The sequence below is a fragment of the Aulonocara stuartgranti genome (genome assembly GCF_965226115.1).
Source record: "Aulonocara stuartgranti genome assembly, chromosome: 6".
Taxonomy (NCBI): Eukaryota; Metazoa; Chordata; class Actinopteri; order Cichliformes; family Cichlidae; genus Aulonocara; species Aulonocara stuartgranti.
The window spans coordinates 17,768,804-17,788,037 of record NC_138944.1 but is presented as its reverse complement, the minus strand read 5'-3'; the positions used below and the strand labels follow the sequence as shown (position 1 = coordinate 17,788,037).

Genomic DNA, 19,234 nt, shown 5'->3' with positions numbered 1-19,234 from the left:
TTCCTGCAATTGTCTGATTATTGTTTTCTTCCTGCTGTTTCCTGGGACGAGAAGCTGATAGAAATGCTGCTTCTGGTCTTGTTTCACTGTGCAGGTCGAACCGTCTCCTCCTTGCCTCGATGCTTGGCGAAACGCCTGACTGATTAAAAAGAGGCTCAGTGGAAAAGGATGTTTGAGAAGTCACGGGTAAAGCTGCTTTTTTCTCAGAATACAGTTGCTCGTATGGTGGGTAAGCTGAGGTAAAATGTAAGGTCTGAGAGTAATTGCTCTTCTGAGGGTAGTTTTTATATTTTCTTTGAGGACCTGACAGAGTGGCCGGTCCATCAAACACTGACGGAGACTCCTGGTGATCAACGTTAGCAGACTTAATGCCTTTAGAGTTAGTGGATATTTGTGTTCCTGTCATTCTACTGGGTTGAAATTCCTGGTGCTGATTGATGTTCCACTTTGGTTTAGGTAATGCAGTAATGTCTGTACTCCTTTGCAGAGCCTTTGCTTCATCTTTGGCAGTATTGTCTTTTTTACTTATTCCAAGTTTGCTTTGCAGAAAGCAAGGATTCGAAGATGTGACCGGGCGTCTGTAGGATTCTGAGTAAGTCTGATGTTGAGACTCTCTGTTCATACGACCTTTTCTCATCTCAGGGTGAGTAAAGTCCAGTAAAGCATCCTGGTCAAGAATTTCATGCTTTATCTCATTTGATGTCTCCGCTTTGACATTACAGATGGGAATCGATTTAGCACGTCTTTCTTTTGCAATAGGAGAAGGCTGTTTTACTGGTGGATCGTCTGAGCTCGTCCCTTGGCAAAGGGACATTGGAGATGGGCTTAGCCTGGGTGTTGGGACTGTCAGAGTTGGAGATACACTTGGCTTTGGTGCTGGCTGGTGCAGTAATGGAGAAAGATCACTCGCCTGTGAGGCGGGAAAATGAAGAGAATCACTTGGCTTTGGTTTGACAGTGGGAAGAGTGAGAGAGGAATTTGGCTTAGGAGAAGGAGAAATGGAGGTGCTGGGTTTTGCAGAGAGAGACTGAGAGCTGCATGTTTGAGGTTTGGTCCTTGGGAGGGTTGAAGCTCTTTCTCCATGGTTTCTCTGTGAAAGCTGACATGATTTACTCCTCGAGGGCGGGCTTGGTGTTTTGGATGTCCAAATTGAATCAAATGATCTGGAAAGAAAAAAATGTACCAATAATTACTAGATTATGTAGCACAAAAAATCCAAGACAGAAAAACAAACCTCACATTAATTTACCTGTCCGCCGTGTACAGCTTTGTGTTGTGTTTTTCAAAGATAAGTCCCTTCTCATCAAATGATGGGATGTGAATGGCTTTCTTCTTAATGACGGGAGAAGAAAGAGGCAGAGGAGGTGACAAACACACTTTTGGATGCTCCTTTGTTTGTCTGCTGGAGTCAGGCACTCGTGGGATCAAAGGTGCCAGACGGTTAAAAACACTCATTCTGTTTTAGCAAGACAAAGATGCAAAGAAAGACTAATCACATGATGAGAATGAAGAAACTAAGAAAAAATATAACTTGTTTTATATGAATAGAATAGAATAGAATAGAATTCAACTTTATGCCAAACATCATTTCTATAAACACTGTCCAAATTAATAGAAAATGTGGGAATAACATTCTTAAAAAAATACTCAAATTAACTGAAGTGCAAGTTTCAATTAGATTTTTTCCTATTGAATTTTACTTAACAAGCAGCACTTCACAATATTAGACCATACAGTGTTAGAGGTAGGACCCAAAAATCAGATAATCAATGTAGAGAGAAACACGGCAACAGCGGGGAGGAAGAACTCTCCACTTAAGGAGAAGCGAGGAAAGAGAAACATAGAGAGACTGCAAATGACAAACAGGACAAACTTTTAATAAATATTAAAGGGGTAAGATAAAGAACAGAAATATCTGCAAACTACACTTATATCAAAAGTTTGAAAATCTTACTGTAGTTCCAAAGGAGTGTTAGATTTATTTACTTTAATGGTTTAATGTCATCGATAAGTGCAGGTGAAGCGAATCCAGTGTTAATCTGTTTAAAAATAAAAACACGTCTAGGAAGTCTAAGCCAATACACCACATTTTATCAACTGACTATGTTTTTATATATATATATTGAAATATTGAATAAGCACTTATGTCTGTACAGAAAATATGTAGTAGGGCTTAAGTACCACATAATTGCATAAAATCGTAGCACTCAAGTTATGTAAAAGTGCAGCACTTTTATGAGTGCATTAAATTACTTTTAAACACTGCAGTCTGAGGCAGCATGGCTGGTATGCACCAACACTGAAAATACCAGCACAAAACAGTGTTTACTATGAAAAAAACAACTGTTTTTTGTTCTTTAGTTAGAGCTGCAGAAAAAGACACTGACCTGACGTGTGGCGATGATGCCCCGTGTCTGCTGCTGACAGACTGAGAGAGTAAACAAGGCACAGTGTGTGAGACTTGGAGCAGAGCAGTAGGAAGTAGTGGGCACACAAGTGCCATTCTCTCCATACCTCGACACTGAGGCTTCACTGTTGCACTCCCACACTGGTGTCTCATTTGATTTGGTTCGTGGGACACTGTGAAGCTTGTCTGATTATAGCGCAAAATATGAGTGACAGAAGCACTCAGATCATTAACTTATGTTTGATGCTTTTATAGAGCCTAGTCACAAAAACATTAATGTCACAGGTGAAATGATGCATCGTATACTTCAAACCAGATTAAGCTACTACATCGTCCTCAGCTGCAGAGTCTGGGCAGAATAGTAACAAGGTACTATAGACAAACAACCCCACACCTACAAATGCATTTCATAATAATGTGAATGCTCCTCCTCTGCTGACAACTACACTGTCAGAGTTTGTTTTTTTCTGCATTACAAGAGAAAATATGAATATCTACGCATGATTTCTGTTGCAGAGCTAGTTTTATCCTCGAACTGCCTTGAATGAAAAAGCCTCTTCATTACAGACTCTACGCACTCCATGAGTGAGTGACCTTCAAACTCGAAGCATCTACTCTGAGCAGAGTTTAAAGGGCTTTTCAAAAGTGTAGGTGCAGTATTGTAAGCTTTTTTTTTTTAAGCTGAAGGTATATATAAAAAGACTGCACTGTAAATGAAAGTCCTACATTCAAATTTACTTACAAAAATACAGAAAACATGCATTTCAATCTTTGACTGAAGTGCAGATGATATCATAGTTTTAATATTGCTGAATCAAAGCATAAAGAGTATTTTACTGCTCTGGGCTGTCATATTATTTGACTTGAAAGGCTTTCCAAACCAAGGGTTCAACCTACAAAAGAGCCAGGTTGAGATTTCTAAGGAGGGCAGAAAATCCAAAGCCCTTTGCTTTTGTCCATATTTTATCTTGTCAGGGCTTAAAAAGTCAGGTAACTTAAAACAGTTTGAGAAATTTTGATGGAACTGCTGACAGTTTAAAAGGATTTATGTGTATATATATATATATATATATATACACACACATACACACACACACGCACACACACACGCGAATTATTTAGAAGCACATAAATCTTTAGACTATATATTTAGGGTGGATATTCATGCAACAGCAAATACAAAGAAGTGGGGACTGAGCAGTTTTATTTTTGTATGAACAAAGGAAGCATATGATTCTTAAAAGAGGGTCGTTACACACCCACAGTTTCTCACCATGCTGTCAAGTAAAAACAATGAAAACAAACAAAGCAAAGAAAAAAAAAAAACCCTTTACCAAATACTAGGCTATTTGTCAGTCGTCTTGGTCCATCTATGATAATCTTGACACCTTAAATGAATCAGTTGCATTTATTGGGTACATAACAGTTTAAAGTAAGTCACGAATAACACACCGTTTTGGCACAGCGGCACTAAACAATCCACATGCGTCTGAGCAGCTGCCACGCCGACTTCAGAGAGAGGATTAAAAACCCTCCCCGCTGGCAGCAAAGTCATTGCACTTATGTCGCTCACTTCAGCTAATTAAATGCACAATGTAAGTAAACTTTATGAGATATGCAAAGTGATTGTCAAAATTACAAAATGCATGTAAAACTTGGCACAAGTATAGGATGGCGTGAAATTTACAAACACATTTCTAAAGGGCAACACTTCCTCCAATCACCTCACGATCTCTTTCTGGATGCAGTCTTCTTCGCATTGTGCATCTGGATTTTTTATTTTTCTTCTTCTTTTTTTATTTTTATTTTTAAGAACGTTAAAAACACCTCTGCTTTACTTTTCTCTCACCTCTACAACGAAAATCAGCAGAGATCAGAGAAAAGTTGGAATGATATAGAACAGGGTTTGCATTATCAGACAACAGATAATGTTCCCCTCCTTTCTCGTCCTTTCTCTCCCATTTTTCTTCCACGGTCGTTTGGGTGTTGGCTCCCATCCCACGGGTGTCCCGGCGGCAGCACCCCTGTCCAGATGGTCAGCCGCCCTCCCGCTTCGCCTCGCCCTCTTGATCATATCAGGGCATTGCTATCGTCATCTCTGCAGTTCACACTGGCCACCAGCGGGTGATGCCGGACTGTTTTGTTGCTCCACTTGTGGGCATCCTGCAACCCGGGCTCTAGGAAGTACAGGCACGCTCCGAAGCCTGCCAGCACCAACACCGACACCAGCAAGTAGAGTGGGACGAACCAGTCCAAGAACAACCACGACATACCGGCTGTCAGGGCAAAAAAGAATGGGAAGGGTGAGGGAGAAGGAGGGTGAGGGTGAGGAGGAGAGGACAGGGAGAGAAGCAAAAGAGACGAGATCGTGGGGAAGGGTGGATGAGCAGAGTTGTTTAAACCTTCCAAATACGCACCGCTAACTGCATCTCCGAGAAAGCTTTCCCGCTCCCTTCTCATGACAGAAAAAAAGACACTACAGCGACTAAACAGGCAGCGGGGCTTTCCATCATTACTCCTCTCAGTTTCACAATCATTAGCTGGCACAGGTGTTTTTTTTTTTTTCTAAAAATAGCGCACGGGAGTAAATAGAGGCACCACGCTTTTACCTGCAGACGCTGCTCGATCGGTGGCGATTTTTTTAAGCGACGAAGAGCAGCCCAGAGTCCGAACCTCTCATTAGATGATCGCCGTCGCTGCAGCAGCTGCTCCTCCTCTGCAAAATAATCACAGGTGCTCTCTGAGAGGCACGAGATGCTGAAGCTGGATGCGGCTTCATCCTCCAGCTCCCGGCTCTGACGTTCAAAAAGGAGGGGTGGGGGTTGCCATGACGACGGCGGGAGTGGGAGGGAAACTTATATAACTATAATCATTTTTGAGGAGGGTGGGTAGGTGTGGGGGTTTTGCTGGTGGAGGGGGACAAGCCCTTCAGATGTCTGTGGATGCTCGCTGCCTTGCTACGCGCTGCGTAAAATCAATTCCACTCCATTTAACACCAAGGCCATCACACAGTTTATGTGACATTGAGAGAGAGGGAGCCATCTCTGTGTGAGGGACTCCTTTCATATCTGCTCTGACTGACAGCAGCTGAAGTGTTTAAGACAGTCAGATTTTATTTTTATTTATTTATTTTTTTAAAGTCAAAAAATCTGAGCAGAGGGTGGCCTACATATCCAGTTGTCAGAGGATGTCATCTTTTTTAATGACTGCCATTTTTAGCATCACTCAGCGCCGCCACCAGATTCATGAAAAGCAGCAGTTAAACAGATCAGCCTCACATAAACAGAAGCGATGAACTATGACTTCCTCGCTGCATAAGTTACGCGCAGAGGATTTTTATTCAGTTCGGGGCTTTTTACGCACATGCGACTGCACTGAAAACTCAAGCAGACTGCCACAAAACCACAATGCATGGCAATATGTTAAAACGTCTAAATGGCTTTTTGTTCCCGGCCCCATGTTTTCACAGTCGGCTGATGCTCATCGAGATGTAGATGGCATTCAGCGCCTGACAGAAGCAATACGACAACAGAACAAACTACTGCCGAAGTATTTACATGAAAAAGAAAATTAAATCAGAAGATGCCTTTATATGACAACAACTAATCACAATCAAAAAAAGGTTGACGTGAGGAGGTGTTAAATGACTTTACAAAGTGTTGGTGTCACCTGGACTGGCTCATTTTAGGATCCAGTCCAGCCTAGCCACTGCATGGCTTTGCAAAGTGCGACAATCACAGAGGAGGGGGGCATCCTCTTTGGATTTTTTACTGCACCAGGAAGAGTTATGTTGCAGGAATAATGGGTCACATCATGAGAGGGTTAGGTCTGAATCACCATCAGATTTAGAGCCTTCTTGCAGACAATGGCATTAGTCACAGGCTGCAGTACCACTCCAAAGTTGAGGTGGTTAAGCCAAAGAGCCTAGCCGCATCTTTTCTTTGTAATGACACTTGACGGGCTGAATGAGAGAAAACTGATATATTTTGCTGAAATTGCTGTTATTTTCTTGTAAATGGATGGATTAATACATGGAAACATTTCAGGAGTGCTTCTTTACAGCGACATAAAGAGAAACACTTCTGTCCTGGTCCTTTATATAACTAATGAGCTAGATACACCATTTCTACAAAAACTGCAAAAGATTGAAAAAGTCTAGTTTCATAAATCATGTTTTTTTTTTATTATTCAGTATTATTATTCCAAATGACTCTCCAGTTGGGTTTGTACAGAGCAGAACAAATTACTGGAACAATTTTATGGTAATGTGAGCTCTAAGAGAGACGAAAACAGTGCACTGAGACTTTTGAAGTGTGAAACTTCACATGGAGAATGTGAGTGTGTGATGGTTACATCTTGTCCACTAGGCTTTCACCTGCTGTGAGAGCACTTTGGTCTGCAGGAAGTCACAAATAAATGGAGCGACGACTTCAGGATTATCAAGATGCACATGATGACTGCCAGGTACTCTCACCACAGTGTCCTGAGAGAGACAGACAGACAAACAGGGTAAGAGGATTTAGTAGTAAAAGAGAAGAGTGTTGAACTGTGAAAAAGAAAGTTTTCACCGAACTCTGTGCAGGTCAGTAAAATGCCACACCCTTACAGCTTCCACAGGAATTAAGAGAATACGATGCAGCCAGGTACCAATAATCAAATGCAGTTGATCAACCGGCAAGTTTGATCTCCTCTTTGAAAGCACAGCATTTGGCAGTTTGCTGGTCGGGAACATTGTGTGTTAACACAATCCCACAATCTTCCAAGGAGTGGCTGCCCCAGAAAATTCACTTTCAAAGATCATACCATGCAATTCTCAGAGAAACTGGAAAACCCCAGAGCTACAGGTACAGGGCTCAGTTAGCATGTTACGGTGAACATTCATGACAATACATTTAAAGAAAGACTGAACAAATACGGATTGTTTGGCAACAGAAGTCTCCACCAAAGTGGAGATGTGTGGCCACAATGCAAAGTGTCACATTCAGCACATACAAGCTGTCAAGCACAGTGATGGAGGGCTGATTATTGGGCTTGTTTTGCAGCAACAGCACCTGCCATTGAGTGAGCCTTGAAATCTCGCATGCCAAAGTATTCTAGAGTCAAATGTGAGACCAGTAGCTCGGCTTGGGACAGATTGAATTATGCAATAGGACAATGATCCCGAGCACAGCAGAATGACTAAAAAAAAAAAAAAAAGTCAAGGTGTAGCAATGCTCCTGTCAAAGTCCAAACCACAAACTTCAGAGAGCTCAGCATAAACAAATGTATGCTGATGAACATTGTGAAGAAGAGCGGACCAAAATAATGATGTGAGATAATAATAAAGTCACATAAAACAGGTTTATTTCTTCAAGCTATTAAAATCTTTCCTTTTTGCTCGACTCCAAGTCCGCAATTACATTTGAAGATGGCTGCTGACCAAGGTTATAATAGTGAACTAAGTGTTTTTTTTTTTTTTTTATCCAGTTTTAGTTAAGTACAATAAAAAGTGTGCAGATTTTACACGCTGTCATTTGTATTTGTTTAATAGGACCCTTCTGTGTTTTTTATTAGCAGATCTTTATGAATCCTGCACGTTTTATTTTAAAACTATAATATGGATTCAGCCGTGATTGGAGGCATCTGACTGCTGCAGATTCTCTGTTTTGGGATTTCAGGTGTACACTTTTTAATAAAGTTGTAAAACATTTCTAACTAACGCGACTTAATGCATGAATTAATATGCAGGGTGCGTCACGGATCCTGTTAAGAAATAATCAATTGGCTTTATGTGGCTAGTTAACGCCTCATAAATAATCATTTAATGAATATTAATCGGGTTACTTACTATTAGCTGATATGCCATCCAATTAGCTGGATTCCAATTACACAGCGATAGAGCATCTGCTCTTTGAAAGCAGAAAATGATTGTTTCTCATACAGATCAGCCTGCTGTCATTTTTAATCAAACCGTTTGTCTGCAGGACCCAGTGCTTCATATCAGTTACAGTCAGTTTCTTATTTTTTCTAATATAGCAATAAAACCAAGAAAAACATTTGTAAATATGACACAAGGATCATTAGTTGCACCCTGACATTTTGTTGTTTGCATCTGAAATAAATACTGCCTCCATGTTTTTAAGTATTTTGATGTTTCAGGATGTTATTTTATTTTAAGGTCCTTTGCGGTCTTGCTTTGAGCTCGGGCGTCTTGGTCCAGCAGCTCAGAGCCACATGCAGTTCTTCTGCCCGTCCCCGGTGGCTTCCTGTGGCTCTGATAAAAATAAATAAAAATAAATACTAGATTCATGTGAATAGTGCCCTCTTAATTTTGCTGAATCTCAGTAGTGGTGATTAGTATGGAGGCATAAACATGAATCTCTTATCCTAATAAGAGAAATCAAAGTCACATTTTACAGTGCGTGGGCATATTTGACTGTGTGCGCGTACCTTTTTTTTTTTTTTTAACCACTTGTAAAGCCATTAGGCTTATAAATGTTTTATTTATCACCAAACTAGGCTTCTTTTACTTTGATTTATTTGCTCAAACCTAAACAGATTTATTTTATTTTTTTTACTTCCACTTCACAGTTGTTCTTTTTCCTTAGTGAGAAAAATACATAGTTTTCATTTTCTAAGTTCTCTAATTTCACAAATGCAACATAAAAATTGGGTCTTAACCATCCATCCAGTTTCTTCTGCTTTACCAATTGAGGTCGTGGAGGAGCTGGAGTCTATCCCAGCTGCCACAGGGCAAGAGGCATAGTAGATCTTGCACAGATCATCGATCTGCCATAGGTCTAACACACAACCTTTGTACCTATGGGCAATTTAGAATCAACCAGTTAACCTAATCCCACTAACTGCACGTCCTTGGACTGTGGGAGGAAGCTGAAGTAGCTGGACCGAACCCACAGGGACACAAGGAGAAGAGGAAAACTCCACACAGCAACACTGTCTTACTAATGTATACATCAGTACAGATCCTCATGCAAAGGTCTTTTGCAGTTAGCCTCTTCAACAATGTGCCTGAGGAAATCAGGTTGGCATCCATCACTTCCTTTAACTTCCCGAGACCCTGAATCCTCATACAGGGACATTAAAGTTCGGCTTTTCTGCACTTTATGCTTCGTTTTCCTCAGTAAAATGATTTATACTTGATCAAATATGGTGGCTTTAGTTTATTTTACAGCATAACTAAATAATTGCTTCCATATGAGGACAATGAGGATGACTTTTTGTTCAACATGTGCTGCTTTTACACTCATCAGTCTGACTCATGGGAGAAATTAAAAGTGGATGCTCAGCAATAGCTCAGATCTGAGGAGGTTAAAACAAACTTTCATGGGAAAGCCTTTCCTGACTTTTGGTTTTATTTTCTAATTTTACTAAAGTTTACTGGTAATCAGCATTTTTTTTGGCACTATTCACATGAAACACTTCATAAAGTGGATTTCGAAAAAAGTGCTACATAAAAACATTTTAAATATTTGATCTAATTTGGCTCCGGCTAATTAGGCTGCACAGAAAATTCAATAACTGATGATGCATCAGGCAGTAAGTGTGTCCTGTCTCCTCCCCTCACCCACAAACAGTTGCGACAGATGGCCGCCCCTCCCTGAGCCTGGTTCTGGCTGAAGGTTTCTTCCTGTTAAGAGGGAGTTTCTCCTTCCCACTGTTGCTGAGTCTTTGCTCATAGGGACTCACCTGATTGTTGAGGTTTGGTCGTTTCTCTGTGTTATTGTAGGGTTTTTTTTAATCATACAGATGTTAGTAGAGAGTGATTTACTCTTACATAAAATTAAACTCACATTTCTTTCCTGATAGACTTGGAGGAGTTTCGAAGTGAGTTTCTGGCTCGATTCTCTAGATGCTGGACTGAAAGCTTTGTCAGCTCTAGAAAAAACACAGATTGGTGTTACATGTTTTTTTGACATGCTTTATTTTAAAGAGCAGAAATCATTTAAACCGCAAACAGACATGTCCACGCTGTAAAATAAAGTATACTGTAATATCAGATTAGTGGTAAAAATCTTACAGGATAAGTAAAACAGGAGCTTGAATCAGTGACTGCATCTCCAGGCTCTGCTCCAAAGTGATCCGCTCTATGTTTTTCTGCATAAAACACAGCAAATGTATGTGAACTGAATGCCAAACCTCTGTTGGAGGAGACACAAAGTGGGATGTGGTGAAGTTTGGGGAGGTTAAAAGTGACTCACAAAATTAACTCGGAGGTCTCTGGAGAACACAAATCCTGATGAGGAGAAACACATTCAGCTGCCAGCAAATGAGAGAAAGCAAAGTGAGATTATTCCTCGCTGACAGGAGGAGAAGCGATAAAGACATACCTCCTTCAACTCGAGTCAGGCCTCGCTCTAAAAGCGTTTGAATAGACCGTTCAGACAGAGTCGGGTTTGCAGCCAACAGCCTGAAGGAAACAAAACAATTTAGTCAAAACTGCGACTCAGTTTTACCTTCTTCTGTTTCATCCCTCTCTGCAGTTTATTTTTATTCCACACAGCGAGGACTTCTGCTGTTTGAAATAAAACAAATTGATGTGGCAGAACAAGAGGTGCTCCCCCTTTTTTAAGAAAACAAACTAACAACAAAATGCAGTTCACTCTGTCAAAACCTGATGCCAAAATTACCCACAGTGATTGCCAGCAGTTCAGATGCATGAAGAAAGCAGCAGAGCTTCACTTCACTTCTGCACAAACACATAAACAAAAGGCTTACTCCACTTGAATTGGCTATAAAATAAAGCGATACCTCTCCACTGCCTTCTCGTACGTGTAAACCCTCTTCTTCTCTTCTGCCTTTTTTTCAAACTTGAGCATCTCCTCCATCCCCTGCCTCATGATTCGGGGAATTTCTTTCTGCGATAAAATGAGAGGTGAGAAACACAAACACAGACAGGAGTGGCTCATAAAGATAATTTAATAAAGTAGTTCTGCATCTTTCCAACTATTAGATTGTTGTTGTTGTTTTTTCCCCAGCAGTGACGAGAAGTAGTGCTGAAGTACCGGATCTGTAGGTACAAATCCAAAAACGTCCAGCACTATGATGCCATCCACCATCTCAGGATACAATGCGCTGAACTGTAGGAAACACAGTGAAGTCCCTGCTGTGATCACTTTGAAAACGCAGTTTATGACACATATTTCATAAAAGCAGCGATTAGATGAACGTGATGTGTTTAATTTACCATGACGGTGATGTTGCCACCTGTAAGGGAGTGAGCACATCGTCAAATTAACACGATCATTTTTGTGACACCTTGACTTTAAAACAAACTCTGGCTGAAAACAAGTATTGTTTTCTTTGTTTACTTTCTTTAAAATGACAGAAAAAAAGCAACAGTGATTCATTTCATTAGTATTCCCATTTTTTCTTTCCCCAGGAATTCCAGTAAAAACTTTACAGCATCAATTTTACTGGATTGCAACCCTCACCAGCCACTTTATTTGGCACCTTTCTAGTACCAGGATGGCTGTGTGGGAAATTGCAAACAGAACAGCAGTTTCTGAAATAGACCAGCCCATTTGGCTTTTAGTATTTACTTAAATCAACTTTCTTATCCATTCTGATGGTCAGTTTGAACTTTAGCAGATTGGCTTGACCATGTCTATGTGCCTAAATGTTCTGAATCGCTGCCATTTGATTGGCTGATTAGATATTTGCAGAAATATGCAAATTGTTCAAATTATTTAATTTCCAAATGTTTTGTTTATTGGAAACAGTATTGATAAAGTAATTTATAAATGTTTAAAGTAACATTTCATTATACTTCTTTCTATTGTTTCAATGTCTATGTGCATGTCTGGGAGATTAGGATATGCAGTGATGGACCGTAGGAAAGGATACACTAGTTTATGTGAGCACTGTCACCATTATGCATAAAAATAACAAAAATATGCTCGGCATGAACAACTTGTTTAGGTTTACTTTGAAGCACCAACCAGAACACGTTTTACCATTTAGGCAATTGCCAGAAGATTTGGAGTTCTCTGTTCCCTTGATGCGTTGATTAAATCACTAATTGTTGCAGCATCGCTTTGATTGGTGGATCCACACGCAGCACAGCAGCACGTTTAATCAGTTAGACCTTAGTTTAGATAGCCACTGTGTTCCTATAAAAGTTCTTCTTTTAAATTCAGACTTTCCAGAAGATTAAATGCAAAAAACACAGCGCAGTGTCAGTGTTCATGCCTGTGACTCACCCATGCTGTGACCCATGATGGAGAACTTTGTCCAGCTGAGACCTGCAGGGGTATGACACAGACAACTCATCTGATCAAATCTAGCTCGGCTGTTGTAACCAAGAGATTGGAAGTGCAGCCCGGCTACTGAGAGATGAACAGGTCCCACTCACTTTCAGCAACTCTGCGTACGTCTGCTGCATACGCAGGAAATGAATAGAAGACTCCAGGAGGCCGGTGAGATGACAGACCGTGACCTGGCATGTCCACTGCCACATATCTGCACTCTAAGCAGGAGCAGAGAGAGAGAGACAGAATGCTTATCCTGGGCTGGATCACGGGGGCAGCAGCCTAAGCAGAGAAGCTCAGACCTCCCAGCTTGTCTGGGGGAAGGCCAAGGTGTTCCCAGGCCGCCTGAGAGATCAACGTGTCCTGGGTCTGCACCGGGCCCTCCTCCCAGTGGGACATGCCCGGAACACCTCAACCAGCAGGGTGCCCAGGAGGCATCCTTGTCATCTGCCCAAACACCTTCAACTGGCTCCTTTTGATGTGGAGGAGCAGCGGCTCTACTCTGAGCCCCTCCTCCTGGATGGCTGAATTGCTTGACCTGTCTCTAAGGGAGAGGCCAGCCACCCTTTGGAGAAAGCTCATTTCTACTGCTTGTATCCGTGATCTCATTCTTTTGGTCACTACCTGCAGCTCATGACCATAGACGAGAGAGGGGACGTAGATCAACCGGTAAAATGAGAATTTCGCTTTTACACTCAGCTCTCTCTTCACCACAACAGACCAGCAGCATCAATAATATTTAAAATGTTTAAATATTAATAATATTAATTCACCAATTAAATAGTTAATTTAAATAATATTAATATTAATAATTTAAATAAATTAATAAATATTAAGTCAATATTAAAAAATAACAAAATAAAATGAAATTGAAAATAAAAACATAAAAATATCACAATGAAATTTGTAAATATTTAACAAATGGAAAACATTTTTATAAAATAAAATAACGCATAAATAAAAAGCAATAAAATAAACTTAATCTTAAAAAACATCTGGAGTGGAGACGGTCACAGCCGTGTTCATCTGCCTGTTTGGTTCAGACTAAGGCAGCTCGATAATGGCTATTAACTTCTTAACCCTAAACCTGACAAGCGTTTGGATTGGGTTTTGTTTTAGCTGAATATTAAACATGCCAGTCAAATAAAAAAAGCCATGCAAGTCATGAAATACGAATTAACGCAATTGTAGCTACAGGAGAGTGTTTAGAGTGAGCTACCAGAACATTTTCTGTAATTTCTGTACACATTTTCACACATTACTGCATTTTTTTAATCATATAGAAAAACCGACGTGTATTACTGTAACTGCACTTCTTTTTTCTTATATCTAATGGCATTAAATGTGTAGTTAAACATCTTCACACTGACAAAAAGCGGAGTTTCACTGGTTTGGGACAGTTAGGATAAGGCAAGCTCTATGTAGCTCCTGATGTAAAGTGAGTTTGACGGTCCTTCCTGGCAGTATTTTGACTGATGTTCTGCTTTTGGATTTTCACTTGTGGTTTTAAATAACGTGGCTTAACATCCCCTGACCTTTTCCCGGCATTGTGACCGTTATCATTTAATAATGTTTGTGGTTTATGACCACAAGCCTACAAAACCAAAGTTATTATGATTTAGCAGCAGATATAAACCACTGGTGGATAGTTTAGACCCCCTCCGCTAGAGGTATTTAATTAAAAAACTAATGATTGCCACTTGATTGTTTATATAATGTCCGTGGTCAGGATTACTGTTGTGATGTTACTCTTGAGCTCACACTGGATGGTTGCACTCTAGCCTTGGTGTGCTGGGAATACAGAGTACGGGGCAATAAGGCACAAAAGATAATGATTCACACAGGCCTGACAGCCACTTACCCACGGCTACAACAGCCCACAGGTGACAGTTTTTCTCACCCTTGTCCTGTCTGTGGTGAATTACCTTTAGGTAAGAAGGGAATGAGCGTGTTGAATGAACCGCAGTTATCTGCCCAGCCATGCAGGCACAGCACCGGGTGGCCGTGTTCAGGACCCCAGGCTTTGCCTCTGATCTCTCCCCATGGGACCGGTATAGAGAGCTCTGAAACTAGAGACAACACAGCACAGCTTCAGTCAGTCGGCAGTACAAACACAACAATCTGTCAGACATTTGATGATCAGTCAAAGGATTTCACAACAGCAATGAGGGCTGAAAGTGGTAAAAAAAACCCAAACAAACCACCATCTGGTCTCGTTTTTTGTGCAGATATACTACCTTCTTGTTTCACTGATGACATTTCAGTGTTCAGTTTTTGTCTCAGGGAAACAAACGTGCAGAGTTCAGTAAAGTAAACAAATCACACAAACTCTTTCAATTTTTTTTTAAAGCAGGAAGTTCCTGACCTTTGGCCAGCGATTTTATTGGATGTTCAGAATGACATGCTGCAGCTATGGCCAATCCTACACCGCAGGGGTGTGTTTCACCTTTACACACACCGGGTAAAAGCATGCTACTTTTGTTCCAGTCAGTAAGGCCTGCCGGAGTGCCGGAGGACAGCGTGACCTATCAGCCCAGAGCACTTTCTGTTTGTTCCACTGTGAGGTCAGATAAGGTGAAGCCATCAGAAGTTTAGGAAGCTAGAAACAATTAAGTCATAAACACAGGAATAAATTTGGCCAGTGGCCTGTTTTGTCTTAAAGTAAACAGCCTGTTTGGTGTCCGGAGCGTCAAGTGAAAGATCACATGTGCATCACGGGCTGCAGGGCCAAAAACTGCAGGTCCTTTAGTGGCTTTAGTGACAGACTCCCATATGTTAAAAATGCTAAATTTTTAACATATAGGAGCATTAAAAAGCATCTTTACCAAACAAAAGAAATAAACAATATATTAGAGGCTACTGAATCCTCCAAAATCAGTACAAAGTCTCTGCCATCATATTGTGGACATGAAAAATTAACTTAACACATCTCTTAACCATTTCCAGCTGTTGTGACACCGCTCCCTATCACCATTTCTCACAGTCTGCTGAGTGTGAAACATTCAGCAAAAAGGGTGTCTGCTACCTAAAATGGTTTTGTCTCTTAATAGCATCAAATTTAGTGGAGCTGCAGCTGAATTTGCAGAACGAGTGCAATAAAACGACACCGCCGAGTCGTTATTCTGAGCCTCTAAGCGCAAACATATTTTTCTCTATATTTGGTTTTTTTTTAGCTCTCACTTTGGCCTGATGACAAGAGTATAAATTTCATATTCAAGGTTGTTTTGTGTGTTCAGTCACAGTTAATGACTTTGTTTTCTTAGATGAGCATTACTTAAAAAAAGAGAGATTAAATATTTAAACATCAGTGTAGTAACTTTTAAATATTAACAACTGTTTTAAAATGAAGCATACTTATCATAGCAACAAATCATTTACTCAGCATCATTTACTCAAATGAACCATTCGAGCACGATCAGACATGAATACGTCTGGATTTAATGAACCGGCATTACTTTCACTCCATCCCATTTGCAGTCCTTGGAAAATGAAAATACAGCCTCTATGAATTTCAAGTTTTCGTGTATCGTGCGATAATAAAAATAATGTGGTCAATGCTTCTATGGGATTTTAAAGGGGAAGCAGCAGCCAGGCATTAATAATCAAATGTAGCTGATTAACTGATCATCAGCAAGTGCGACCAAGCGAGTGTTTATTAACACAACACCACAATTTTCCTAGGAGTGGATGTCTGAGCAATAGTCAGAGAAACTGTAAAAAATCAAAGAGATCAAAGAAATCACAGAAGTAGTTTCTTGCTTGAGTTTTTGGGTTTTTGTATTTCTGTGTTTCTACAACAAAACTGCCTCTTTTAGGTAATCTCTTGTCTCCAAGTCCTACAGTTGGGTCCTACTCTTACTGCCACACAGCAATCAATCAATCAATCAATCAATCAATTAATGAAGGCTTTATTCGCCACGTGCAGGTTGTCCTGCAGTGAAATAGGACCCCCCCCCCCCCCCCCCCCCCCCCCCCCCCCGACCTCACACACACAACACAGACATCACATGGGGATACAGGTCGGAGATCGGTAGCGTTACAGAAAAAAAACACTGAAATATACACTACGATGGGAAAGTACAAGAGGAAAAGAAGAGACCTCTACTCATGCTGGGCTCCTGGCAGGACAGCATGAGAACAGGAAACAAAAAAACTCCTCTGCACAAAAAAGCACATAAATGTCCACAGCACAACATAATGGAACACGTGACAAGCCACAGGGTCGGGTGGGGGGTGAGGAGTAATCCGAAGCAAACACAGCAGCCATCCTGCCCAGCGCTACCATTCCAGCGCGGGCTCAGACCCGCCGTGTTCCCCAGTAGGGAACAAGCATCGAAGGCTTTTGGAAAGGGAGGGGGATGAGTGTGTGCATATCAGTGTATATGTATGTGTGTGCGTTTCCAGAGTTCAGCTGAGACAGTGTCCTTCACCCTGCTAAGCTAAGTAAACAGTCTTCCAGCCAACCCAGGTGGCCTTGCATGGAATGGGAAGAAAAAGACTAAACACAGTCGTTATCAGGGTGTTTTTGTTCGGCTCCAGCCTTGAGACCGCAGCTGGCGCCGAGAGGGTATCCGCATGAAGTGATGGTGCTTTTTACTTTAGTGCGAACAGCTCATATGAATTTCAAAGCTGTTTTAACAGTCCAACACTGGTCTCTCAATCTCCCGTTGGAGAGCCATGAGCTTCTTCATGATGTTATCAAACTTGCGCTCTGTGATGTTGTCATTCTTGTGTTCAAAGAGCAGATTCTGAGAACTCACGACCACAGTGAGCCTCCCAAAATGTAATCCAATTTGCGCTCAGAGATGTTATTCCGAGCGAGCCCCTCCAAGGTGTATCCAGTCTGCACTCAGAGATCTTATTCTGAGTATTCACAGCAGCCGTAAGCTTCTCCAAGATCTTATCCGTGCTGCACTCAATGAGCCCATTTTGAGAAACTCACGCCTCTCCCATCGTTTCAATCCCAGCGGGCAGCCTTGTGGGGGTTTGAACAGCCGGTTACGCTTTCTTAATTCTTCGATAAGTCAGGGCCAAGCCAGCTCCGATCAGCCAGAACCCTGTTACTATGGTTCCAAATAGGTAGATATCTTGAGCACTCAGGCTCACCCGAGCCCAAACTTCTCATTGAGAAAGGGGTGTCAATTGCATTTAGGGACCAGTTGATCAAATCCATAATTCCTCTTTTAGGTTTTAGAGAACAGACTGTGAGAGAGTGTTCCAGGGAAAAGTAATACAAAAAACTCGAGACTAGACAAGGACATAAGAGGCTAAGCAGGGAAGCTAAGGGAGAGGAGGAGGAGGAGAGGAGAAAAGTGGGACCGCCTTCGTCAAGAGCAAGAGCAGACCTGACATCCTGTTGATTTTTGGTACTCTGCTATCACGTGTACATTGTATTTGGTTTTGATTCCCATTCCAAGTCTTCCCGACTAGTTCCAGCTGTGTTTCCTGGTGTTTCCCATCGTCCTAATTACCTTATATGTGTTTATAGCCCTTATTTCCCCTTAGTTTTTTGTCGTATCATCCTGTTCCTGTACTGTTACTGCTCCCGTCGTCTCGTTTCATAGCTCTCTGTGTGTCTGTCTAGAGTTCCTGTGATTTCTCATGGGCCAGGTTTCCATCTATAACATGTGACATCAGCCTAGGAGTCTGCATTTGGGGTCCTCCATCACTAAACCTGACATGCAGTTGCTTTTTTGCAGACATATTCACACAAACATGCACACACGTGTTTCTGCAACTTCTCTTCTTCCATTTCTTTTTTAAATTCTAACTTTAAATTCATAAATAAGTTTGAACTTTCAGGCTCAACAAAGATGATATTCCATATATATATTACATAATTATTATTTCAATGGGATGAAGCAGAATAAAGGCTTAGTGAAGACAGAAATTTAGAGATTAATCTCAGCTTCTAACAGATTACAGATTTTTTGCAGGTTAGTTTTGTTGTATTAAAGCTGATCATGCTGTCAGATGTCTCTGTGAACATGAAAACAGCTAGAATAGTTTCCTCTTTTAGAAAAGCAGTTATTCTTTCATTGCTTCACAACACAAGCTTCTCCTTCCTTCATCGAATTATTGATGGAAGTCTTATTTGAAATCTAGTTTCCTGTTTTTGGCACGTTGTTTCTCTTACTCGATTGCACTTTGGAGCCTTGTTCTGAAAAATGTGGCACAAATTTGATAATTTATCATCACTATTGTTTGACATTATTCTGGATTATTCCTCCTCTGTAACACGACAGAATTGCATTATCAGTCACATCATGTTTCTACGGCAACTTCGTCCTGTTTCCATCCTTGATTCAATGCTTCTGCATGATTCTGGTGCTGTAAATGAAGACTGCATCCACTTCAAACAGCAGAGTTCACGCTGGATAATCGCTTCAAATTAAAAACACAGCGGCGATTCTTCAGACCAACATTTGCTTCTTTTACACGTGAACATATTGCAGTGCAGCATCTGCTCTGATAGCACAAGACAATCTGGATAGAAATAAGGAGGTATCAGCTGCATCAAAGGCTTCTGACAGACTGATGAGAAACCATCACATCAGGATGTGGTGCAACGTCCAAAGCA

At 41.0% G+C, this 19,234-nt stretch overlaps 2 protein-coding genes and 1 long non-coding RNA gene across 3 annotated transcripts; all 3 read right to left on the bottom strand.

Moving 5' to 3' along the window:
- Positions 1-83: 83 nt before the first annotated feature.
- On the bottom strand, positions 84-2,397 carry LOC309708805 (uncharacterized protein; the record flags this gene model as incomplete). Its single annotated transcript, XM_082537095.1, has 4 exons — positions 2,388-2,397; positions 1,250-1,456; positions 304-1,163; positions 84-139 (listed from the first exon to the last, which is right to left on the bottom strand). Exons 2-4 carry the CDS (start codon positions 1,453-1,455, stop codon positions 84-86), a joined length of 1,122 nt encoding a protein of 373 aa, XP_082393221.1. The 5' UTR covers position 1,456; positions 2,388-2,397.
- A 1,783-nt stretch (positions 2,398-4,180) lies between these two features.
- LOC309709330 lies at positions 4,181-5,194 on the bottom strand. The gene is made up of 2 exons (XR_014277476.1): positions 5,017-5,194; positions 4,181-4,683 (listed from the first exon to the last, which is right to left on the bottom strand). It is a non-coding gene; the product is annotated as an uncharacterized lncRNA (long non-coding RNA).
- A 1,372-nt stretch (positions 5,195-6,566) lies between these two features.
- Positions 6,567-15,020, bottom strand: LOC309709119 (serine hydrolase-like protein). Its single transcript, XM_082537575.1, has 12 exons — positions 14,892-15,020; positions 14,580-14,723; positions 12,759-12,872; positions 12,607-12,648; positions 11,592-11,611; positions 11,410-11,484; positions 11,156-11,262; positions 10,735-10,814; positions 10,606-10,640; positions 10,425-10,501; positions 10,198-10,282; positions 6,567-6,890 (listed from the first exon to the last, which is right to left on the bottom strand). Exons 1-12 carry the CDS (start codon positions 14,911-14,913, stop codon positions 6,771-6,773), a joined length of 921 nt encoding a protein of 306 aa, XP_082393701.1. The 5' UTR covers positions 14,914-15,020; the 3' UTR covers positions 6,567-6,770.
- Positions 15,021-19,234: the final 4,214 nt, after the last annotated feature.

What these genes read in the sequence shown, in the direction of transcription:
- LOC309709119 (XM_082537575.1), bottom strand. Translation starts at nt 14,913, where the DNA reads ATGTCATCAGTGAAACAAGAAG. An exon ending in GTGGCAACATCACCGTCATG is followed by an intron (nt 11,485 to 11,591) that starts GTAAATTAAACA and finishes TGTTTCCTACAG; the next exon opens with TTCAGCGCATTGTATCCTGA. An exon ending in AAGTCTATCAGGAAAGAAAT is followed by an intron (nt 6,891 to 10,197) that starts GTGAGTTTAATT and finishes TGTCTCTCTCAG; the next exon opens with GACACTGTGGTGAGAGTACC.